The following is a 9754-nucleotide window of genomic DNA, read 5'->3' as shown; positions in this document are numbered from 1 at the left end:
TGCTGTACTGCCTCTGTGTTAGTGGCTTCCCAGGGGAGAAGCCGGGGCCACTGGGAATGGAGAAGTTGGCCTGGCTCATCCAGGGGATGGCTGGGAGCTTCACTGGGGAACTGGTGTGGGGAAGAGTCAGTGACAGGGTTGGGATGGGAGGGTCCCTGCAGACAGGCAGGCGTCCTGGCTGGGGCTTGGTGGGCCTGAGGAGGCGAGTGCCGCCTGGGAGGCAGAAGCAGCCCTGGGAGACTCCTTGGTCCTGTTGTCTCCATCTCCATGACCCCTAGTGTGTCTTGTGCAGGGCCAGGCCTCTGCACATGTCCACAAAGGTCAAACAAACCCTCCAACACACCAGGAATTCCTTCCATCTACTCACGGTTTTTTTTTTTTTTTTTTTTTTTCCAAACAAAGTCTCACTCTGCTGCCCAGGCTGGAGTGCAGTGGCATGATCTTGGCTCACTGCAACCTGTGCCTCCCGGATTCAAGTGATTCTCCTGCCTCAGCCTCCCGAGTTAATTGGGACTACAGGCATGTGCCACCACATCTGGCTAATTTTTTGTATTTTTAGTAGAGATGGAGTTTCACCCTGGTAGCCAGGATGGTCTTCATCTCTTGACCTCGTGATCCACCGGCCTCGGCTTCCCAACGTGTTGGGATTACAGGCGTGAGCCACTGCACCTGACCTCACTCATGCTGCTGCTGCTGCTTTTTTTTTTTCTTTTTTTCTTTTTGCTCTGTTGCCCAGGCTGGAGTGCAATGGCGTGATCTTGCCTCACTGCAACCTCCACCTCCTGGGTTCAAGCAATTCTCCTGCCTCAGCCTACCGAGTAGCTGGGATTACAGGCACACACCACCACATCCAGCTAATTTTTGTATTTTTAGTAGAGACAGGTGTTTCACCATGTTGGCCAGGCTGGTCTCGAACTCCTGACCTTAAGAGATCCACCCGCCTTGGCCTCCCAAAGTGCTGGGATTACAGGTGTGAGCCACTGCACCCGGCTGACTCATGCTTCTTTAAGGACACTCTTCAGCTGGCGCAGCAGCTCACACCTGTAATCCCAGCACTTTGGGAGGCCGAGGCGGGTGAATAGGAGTTCGAGACCAGCCTGGGCAACATAGCAAAACCCTGTCTGTATACTAAAAATACAAAAATTGTCAGGCCTGGTGGCAGGCACCTGTAGTCCCAGCTACTCGGGGAGGCTGAAGCAGGATAATTGCTTGAACCCGGGAGGCAGAGGTTGCGGTGAGCCAAGATTGTGCCACTGCACTCCAGCCTGAGTGACAGAGCAGGATTATGTCTCAAACAAAACCACACACACACACACACACAAAAGTCACTCTTCTTCACAATATGGGGAGGTGGGGACCAGCGAGAGGTTTGGGGCTGGACCTCTGCTTGGTGGTGGTTGTGATGGTCCCACAGGGGAGCCACTGTGGCCCAAAGGCCTGAGCCATGTGGGCTCGGGTCTTGTTTCCTGGACTGTGGGCTTCCTGGGTGCTGGGCCAGCTCCCAGGGAGTGACTCCTCCCTAAATTGTCCCTTTGCCTTGGGAGCGGAACCACGCAATAGCCTGACTGGCCCTGGCAGCCCATGCCTTGTGACCAGTCACCAGAGAGGGCACATGAGACAGAGGCCAGGGGTATCAGGGACATCCCCTGGTCAGACTCTGCTAGTTTCCCTGCCTTTCACTATGTGGCTGGACCACAGGGGAAGGAATGGCAAGAAACCGTGTCTAACTCTCCCTTGATACAAATTCCAAGCTGGCTTGGGAGATGGCCACCTCTGGGGCACACACCTAGACAGATGTAAGCCAGCAGCATGGCTGTTTGCTAGGCACTGTTCTGTGCCTGGGGCTTAATTTACAGAGGTACGGCTGAGTGACCATGAGGAGAGGCCAAAGCCGTCGCAAGATTGATCACATTTCCTGAGAGAAAGGGCACCCATGCCATGCAGGGCCTGTAGGGAACCCCAGGTTTGGTCAGGAGGCAGAAGCAGGAGCGAGGGGAGAGCCCAGGTCTGAGGCTTTCTTGGGGTTTCCATGGGAAAGGCCTGACAGGGCAGGGAAAGAGTTTAAAAGTGGCTAGTTTAAGTAATTCTAGCAGGCTCTGGGCTGCAGTGTGGTCTCTAGTCACCTGATATCTGGCCCTGGGTGATTTAGGGCAGGGAGAATCTTGGCTTGCAGGGCGAGAATTAGATAAGGAGGTGGTTGGGGCTGTAGACTTGGGGTTGTCTGGTTTTCTTGTTTGTTCGTTTGTTTGTTTTTTGAGACGGAGTCTCGCTTATTCCCCCAGACTGGAGTGCAGTGGCATGATCTCGGCTCACTGCAAGCTCCACCTCCCCGGCGTTCACGCCATTCTCCTGCCTCAGCCTCCCAAGTAGCTGGGAATACAGGCGCCTGCCACCATGCCTGGCTAATTTTTTGTATTTTTAGTAGAGATGGGGTTTCACCATGTTAGCCAGGATGGTCTCAATCTCCTGACCTCATGATCTCCCCACCTCGGCCTCCCGAAGTGCTGGGATTACAAGTGTGAGCCACCGCGCCTGCCCGGGTTGTCTGTTTTGTATATGAAAGGCATGCTCTGACCCATGCCTTAGCTATCTCTCTTTTTTTTTTTTGAGATGGAGTCTTGCTCTATGGCCCAGGCTGGAGTGCAATGGCACCATCTCAGCTCACTGCAAACTCTGCCTCCTGGGTTCAAGTGATTATCCTCCCTCAGCCTCCCGAGTAGCTGGGATTACAGATGCCTGCCACCTTGCCCGGCTAATTTTTTGCATATTTAGTAGAGACAGGGTTTCACTGTATTAGCCAGGATGGTCTGGATCTCCTGATGTTGTGACCCGCCCACCTCGGCCTCCCAAAGTGCTGGGATTACAGGTGTGAGCCACCGCACCCAGCCTGGCCTTTGCTATCTCTAAGAATTGGCTAACCCTGAGCCCAAATGCCAGAGCAGCAAGGATACAGAAAATAAGAAAATGTAGTTAATAGAACCGGCCAGATGGTGAATGGATGCCGAATAGATAAATACGGAATCTAAGAAAACACAGAATAGGCACTGCTTCTGGGCCGGGTCCTCGCCAAGCCCTGCGTGTGCTTTAGGACAGGAAGTCTTACTATGGTATTTCTCCTACACTGGAAGTGGAAAACATGAGTGATCATGTCTCTGCCCAAGGTCAGCTGGCTCCTAACCACACACGGTTTTTCCCTGTGTAGGGGACTGCTTTTCCTGGCAAGACAAGCTTACTCAGTGCCCCTTCAGGGAGCTTCCTGCTGTCCATGTCCACAGGGCTCCGGGAGCCCAAGTCCCCTCCCACTGATCACCGGGAGCTGCCTATAGCCCGTCCTGGGATGGATGAATAGCTGCCAAGTGACAGAAACTAAGATTTTTCATGCCTGCAGGTTACTCTAGTCCCACTGGCATCATATCTCAGCATCATCAAATATTTAGGGAGAGCTCAGCTGCATTAGGAGCTGGACTTGCAAACAGTCTTTCTGTCTTGGGGAAATCCACAATTTGAATGGATCAGAATTTGCCTGTCACGTTCTCTGTGCCAGGCACGGGGGCAGGGGTGGAAGCACACGGGCCTCTGCCTCCCTGGCGCGCTGTAGGCACGAGCCTAAAGTCATCAGGTGACAGTCCCCGCCACGTTCCGGGGCGCCCCGACGGCTCCAGCAGCGGGTGGGGTGGGAGGCTTCCGGACAGTCCGGAGGCCCCGATGGCCAAGAGGAGCTTGGGCTGGAGGGGGCCAAGGCCCGGCTGCGACCGGGGGAGGGCCCGGGACGCGGGCAGAGGCAGCGCGAGGCAGACGCAAGCACTCGGGCAGAGGCGCAGTCCCAGTCTCGGGGTGCGGAACGGGCACCTTCCTGGCCACTTTCGTCTGAGACCTTGCAGGCGGCTGGAGGCTGGGACGCAGCAGTACCCTGTCAGTCAGCTTTCGGCGCGAGGGGCTGCTGGCGCCCAGGTGTGCGCGCTCCGGGACCGGCACCCTCAGGCACGCGCGTCCCCCCTGTGTGGACTACAACTCCCGGCGTGCCCCCGCATGCCTCCCGGAAGTGATCTCCCGAGTCGCCTTCGACCTCTGCGCCGGGCTGGCGCGCCGGGCCTGGGGAAGGGGCGGGCGCGCCGGGGACCCGAAGCGTGGGAGCGGAGGCCGAGATGGCTTCGGCGGGAGGCGACGACTGCGAGGGCGCAGCGCCAGAGGCCGACCGACCGCACCAGCGGCCCTTCCTGATCGGGGTGAGCGGCGGAACTGCCAGCGGGAAGGTAAGGGGCCGGGCAGGCCGGGGTCTCGCCTCTCGCCGGTTCCTACAAGCGGCCCGGTCCGGCTGGGGTCCAGAGAGGAGACCCCAGCCCCGGCCGAGGGGCCCCTTCCCAGGCGCGGGCAGGGCGCGGGAGCGAAAGGGCTGCGGGCCGCGATGGACTAGGGCGGACTGGGGCGGCGGGCGAGGGGTTGGGTCTCTGGGCCTCGGGGCTTCCCCATAGCCTCTCCACCGGCCGGGCCCCTCAGAGCCCCCAGTCCGAGCTGACCCGGTTGGGCCCCCGCGGTCCTCCCACTGAAACCATCCACACCTGTTGGTGTCCTCCCGCCTCCCAAGCATCCCTCGCAGGGGTCGGGTGGGTCAGTGTCTCCAGAAGCCAGCCCGGTGCAGAAGCCCCCAGGAGGGGCCCCATGCCTGTCACAGGAGGAGAGTTTCCAGGCGGGAATCCCGCTTCTGTGTCTCCAGTCGACCGTGTGTGAGAAGATCATGGAGCTGCTGGGACAGAACGAGGTGGAGCAGCGGCAGCGGAAGGTGGTCATCCTGAGCCAGGACAGGTTCTACAAGGTCCTGACGGCAGAGCAGAAGGCCAAGGCCTTGAAGGGACAGTACAATTTCGACCACCCAGGTAAATCGAGAGCCCAACGGTGTGGGGAGGGCAGACCCCATTCGGGGCGGCCACTCACCAGCTGTGCTTGGGCCCAGGGTTGGATGGATGCAGACCCACTTGGGCTGTTCCCCCCAGCTCCCCAGACAGCCTGCAGTGGAGTTGGCTGCAGCGTGAAGTCAGGGGAACTTTGCCGAGTTCTCTGGGCCCAGGGTGTCCCCATAGGAGCGTGGTTGGAGCCAGTGAGGAAACCGGTTGCACCGTGGGGAGCCCTGCCCTGCCACAGCTGTGATCCTAGAGAAATCCTCCCATCTCCCTTTCCCACGTTGTGGCCTTCAGGGCCCTCCACACACACCTCTGCCCACTGTGGCCCTTCATTTCCCTCCTCTGCTTTGGGGCAAAGTCCTTAGAGAGGCCAGCGTGGGAAGCGGTGGGTAAACTAGTGCTGGTGGCCTGAAGCTCCGGGCTAGGTAAACAGGGACAGATGCGGCAGGGAGACACCTGCTGCTGCTAAAAGCTTCCACCCTGGCTGGCTGGCATGGTCAGCCTTTTCCCAAGGACTTGTGGGAAGAAGGCCTGCAAAGCCTCTAACCAGTTAGTCCCAGAAAAAGAGAGAAGCAGAGGCCCAGCCTACCCACCTCCCAGGAGAAACTGATCAGAAAACTCCTGTGTTCTCGCATCCCAGTGGCACAGAGCTTGGGCAGTGGCACAGCCTGAGAATAGCCAGGACAGGGTCATCCTGTGGTCTGCAGGGCTGCAGAGGACGCTGTTGCTACCAAACCTAAACTGTAGGGCAGGTCCTAGTCTACCTGTGTTCGGGTCCTCAGTGTCCCCAGCACCCAGCTGTGCTGACCCTAGAGCAGAGAGGGTTCCCTGCTGTCCGCTGCAGGAGGGCATCCAGCCTGTCTTGCCTTTGTCTCCATCCCTGCAGATGCCTTTGATAATGATTTGATGCACAGGACTCTGAAGAACATTGTGGAGGGCAAAACCGTGGAGGTGCCGACCTATGATTTTGTGACGCACTCAAGGTAGGTGGTTCTTGGGAGGGCCAAGGAGAGGGGCCGGCTAGGACGTCCCCTCTGGGGCTCACACAGGCCTGCCTGGTGGCAGGCCTCCCCCAGTTGGTTTCCGTGGGTCTTCCACCCCCTCCCACAGTCAGTGTCTCTGGAGTGGAAGCTGACTGTGTGTCTGCAGCAGAGCCCCTTTCCCCGTGCCCCTCTCAGGTTACCAGAGACCACGGTGGTCTACCCTGCAGACGTGGTTCTGTTTGAGGGCATCTTGGTGTTCTACAGCCAGGAGATCCGCGACATGTTTCACCTGCGCCTCTTCGTGGACACCGACTCCGACGTCAGGCTGTCTCGAAGAGGTAAGGCGGCCGTGGGCCTCCCTGCCTGCCTGGCCAAGGCTGGCTGCTAGCCCTGAGGTCTGATGCATGCCTGCCTCTTGCTGCTGCAGTTCTCCGGGACGTGCGCCGGGGGAGGGACCTGGAGCAGATTCTGACGCAGTACACCACCTTCGTGAAGCCGGCCTTCGAGGAGTTCTGCCTGCCGGTACCTGCGCTTGCTGCTTAAGAGTCCATTTTTCCCTTTCACAAGGACACGTGGGACCCAGTACTGTGAGAGGGCTGAGTGACAGTGATCTGATTGAAAGAAGGAGAAGAATTTGGCTCATTACGGCCACATACCCTGGGAGTAGTTCTCAGTTCTAAAAACATTCTCTGTGCCTGCCCCTCCCTCTGCCTAAAAAAGCCCCATATCTCCCCCACATCCACACTAGCCGCTTCCCCCCGCCTCAGGTCCTTGCCCAGCGTCCCCGTTCAACACCGAAAACCCTCTGCACCTAGCGCCAGCCTCTCTGCTTGCTTCCTTTTTCCAGGGCACTTATCATCATCTGACAAGTCCTGTGTGCTTATCCCCTCAAAGCACGTTAGACTGTTGACTGCCAAGACCGGGATCTGGCCCTCAGAGGGTGTGTCATAGCTGCTCCTCCAGGGCCTGTGTCCTCGGGCTGCTTGGGGCCAGTGCTCTGAAATCTCAGAGCAAGCACTGTGGATAGATCCCAGCTGGCTCGCAGAGAGCAGGAACTCCCCGCTGCGCACCCACCTGTCTTTCCTCCATTTCTCCATCTTGTGTTTTGGGCTTGATGGGACTTGTGGCTCTACTCAAATTGGAGTGTTTTAAAGAGAACATTTTGCCTGTTCTCTTTAAAAGGTAAAAATACAGCACAAAGGAACTGGAACAAAGATTCCTGCCTTTGATACGTAGGTCAAATAAGTTCTATCTGCTGCTTTTTTTTTTTGTTTTTTGTTTTTTTTTTTTGAGATAGCGTCCCTTTTGTCGTCCAGGCTGGAGTGCAATGGCGTGATCTCGGCTCACTGCAACCTCCACCTCCCAGGTTCAAGCAGTTCTCCTGCTTCACCCTCCCGAGTAGCTGGGATTATAGGCATATGCTACCACACCCAGCTAATTTTTGTATTTTTAGAAGAGATGGGGTTTTGCCATGTTGCCCAGGCTGGTCTCGAACTCCTGGCCTCAAGTGACCCACCTGCCTCAGCCTCCCAAAATCCTGGTATTGAGCCACTGTGCCTGGCCGTTTTTTTATTTTTTTTATTTTTTTTATTTTTAATGAGGCAGAGTCTCGCTCTGTTGCCCCAGGCTGGAGTACAGTGGTACAATCACAGCTCACTGCAGCCTTGACCTACGCTCAAGCAATCCTTCCACCTCAGCAACCCGAGTAGCTGGGACCACAGGCATGCGCCACCATGCTCGGTTAATTTTTAAATTTTTTGTAGAGATGGGGTCTCCCTGTGTTGCCCAGGCTGGTCTCCATCTCCTGGGATCGAAAGTAGGTGATTTGCAGTAAAACTCTGGATATCAAATCTGACCCAGCGACCTGAATAGAGGAAGTGCTGTCACCTGCTATGTCCTGGGCCCAAGCCCCAGAGATGTTTTTGGTTTTTCGTTCGTTTGTTTGTTTGCTTGTTTTTTGAGACAGGATCTCACTCTGCCGCCCAGGCCCAAGTGCTGTGGTAAGATCTTGCTTCACTGTAGCCTCCACCTTCCATACTCAAGTGATCCTCCCACCTCAGGCTCCTGAGTAGCTGGAGACTACAGGCACACACCACCACGCCTGGCTAATTTTTCCTTTTATTTTATTTGCAGAGACAGGGTTTTGCCAGGTTGGCTGGGCTGGTCTCAGACTCCTGGCTTCAAGCAATCCACCCACCTCAGCCTCCCAAAGTACTGGGATCACCAGTGTGAGCCACCGCGCCCGGCCTCAGCCCCACCCAGAGCCGTTCTTGAGCTTCCTTTTCCTTCACCTTCATGTTGAGTGGCTTGTGCGGTCCTCTGCCTGGACCGTGTAGGTATCTCCCCACTGCATTCAGGCCCATCCCTGCTGGCAGTTAAGACCCATGTCAGCTCTCCGGGACTCCTCCAGCCCGTCAGACGATCAGACCAGAATGGAAAGCAGCCCTCGCCCTTGCGCTCATGCTTTCATGAGATGGGGTCCCACTGGCTGCAGACACAGCTGTCCCCAGGACTCGGTCCCTGTCTGCCTCCTGTAGCTTGTCTCTTCTGCCGCCTCCTTGACCCAAATCCACATGCCAGCAGCACCCACCGTTCCAAGTTCTGTCCTTCGGCCCAGACCCTGCCCTCCCTCTTCCCTCAGCTTTGTCTGATTCAGGCATGTTCTCCAGGCAGCTTCCCCCTCCCCTAAAGCCCCCTGTACTGCCCCCACCATCTGGCTGCAGGCCCTCCCCAGCAGCCCTGCATTTCCTGGTATATCTCTGTTCTTGTCCTTCCTCAGCAGCAGAGCATCTGACAGGGGATGAGAATCAGTCAGCATTGAACCAATGAGTGGATGGATGAGGGAGTAAGGTACCATCGGTGTCTGCCTACAGCAATAATGTGTGGTGGCATCTGTCCTGTTGCTGTGCCAGGGTATTGCAGAAGCTTCATAATTCCAGAGGAACAATGTCACACTTTGTAGACGTGCCACACGTAGCTTGGCCCAGTGAATCCAGTCGTTAGCATAGCCAGCTGTCTCCTGTAATGGAATGGGAACACTGAAAGAGGCACTTCCTTTTGGCTGCCTCAGCTGCACTTTCTGCCTCACTTCTTGGATCATGGCATCTCACACCTGAGGACTGAGTCCCTGTCCCCCATTTGCTGATGACACCAGCACCTCTGAGCACCCCAGGGCCACCCTTCCTGCTGTCCCATCTGTTTCTAAGCATCTTAAAATCACCTTGGAAGGAAAAGTCCTCATGGAAACCCCCCTTGTGCCTTACAGACAAAGAAGTATGCTGACGTGATCATCCCGCGGGGAGTGGACAATATGGGTAAGAAGCTGGCCTGCTGGGCTGTCCCTCCGCCCCTCCCAGAGCTTGAGGCAGGGACAGTTCCACCAGCGTGCAGTTACTGAGCACTCCCCTGTGTGCTGGAGGCCTGCCACTGTTGATCTGCGGCACAGGGTTAAAATATGCTTAAAAATGTATGTAGGCCGGGTGCGGTGGCTCATGCTTGTAATCCCAGCACTTTGGGAGGCCGAGGCGGGTGGATCACGAGGTCAGGAGATTGAGACCATCCTGGCTAACACGGTGAAACCCAGTCTCTACTAAAAAAGACAAAAATATTAACTGGGCGTGGTGGCGGGCGCCTGTAGTCCCAGCTACTCAGGAGGCTGAGGCAGGAGAATGGCGTGAACCCGGGAGGCGGAGCTTGCGGTGAGCCGAGATGGTGCCACTGCACTCTAGCCTGGGCGACAGAGCAAGACTCCGTCTCAAAAATAAATAAATAAATAAATAAATAAAATGTATGTAGCTGGGCGTGGTGGCTCACCCCAGTAATCCCAGCACTTTGGGAGGCCAAGGCAGGGAGATCACTTGAGCCCGGGAGTTC

General features: G+C 56.6%; 2 protein-coding genes across 3 annotated transcripts in view; one reads left to right on the top strand and one right to left on the bottom strand.

Moving 5' to 3' along the window:
- The first annotated feature begins 4033 nt into the window (after window positions 1–4033).
- UCK1 (uridine-cytidine kinase 1) overlaps window positions 4034–9754 on the top strand; it is a 7609-nt gene continuing 1888 nt past the window's right edge. The window contains exons 1-6 of one of the 2 annotated variants that reach the window (XM_033194461.1): window positions 4034–4253; window positions 4673–4874; window positions 5785–5881; window positions 6077–6219; window positions 6309–6403; window positions 9147–9195. In XM_033194461.1, the coding sequence (XP_033050352.1) occupies window positions 4146–4253; window positions 4673–4874; window positions 5785–5881; window positions 6077–6219; window positions 6309–6403; window positions 9147–9195 (694 nt within the window). In that variant the 5' untranslated portion in view covers window positions 4034–4145. The remainder of the gene's footprint in view (window positions 4254–4672; window positions 4875–5784; window positions 5882–6076; window positions 6220–6308; window positions 6404–9146; window positions 9196–9754) is intronic. The other variant, XM_033194472.1, reaches the window with a different exon arrangement.
- The window catches only part of POMT1 (protein O-mannosyltransferase 1), a 24883-nt gene continuing 23718 nt past the window's right edge, over window positions 8590–9754 (bottom strand). The window contains exon 20 of the transcript XR_004433236.1: window positions 8590–8900. The gene's annotated coding sequence lies outside the window, so the exon portion shown is untranslated. The remainder of the gene's footprint in view (window positions 8901–9754) is intronic.

This window comes from Trachypithecus francoisi, unplaced genomic scaffold (assembly GCF_009764315.1).
Source record: "Trachypithecus francoisi isolate TF-2019V2 unplaced genomic scaffold, Tfra_2.0 Contig01585, whole genome shotgun sequence".
Classification (NCBI taxonomy): Eukaryota; Metazoa; Chordata; class Mammalia; order Primates; family Cercopithecidae; genus Trachypithecus; species Trachypithecus francoisi.
Note: the sequence above shows the minus strand (reverse complement) of the source record. Positions and strands in the feature narration are given on the sequence as shown.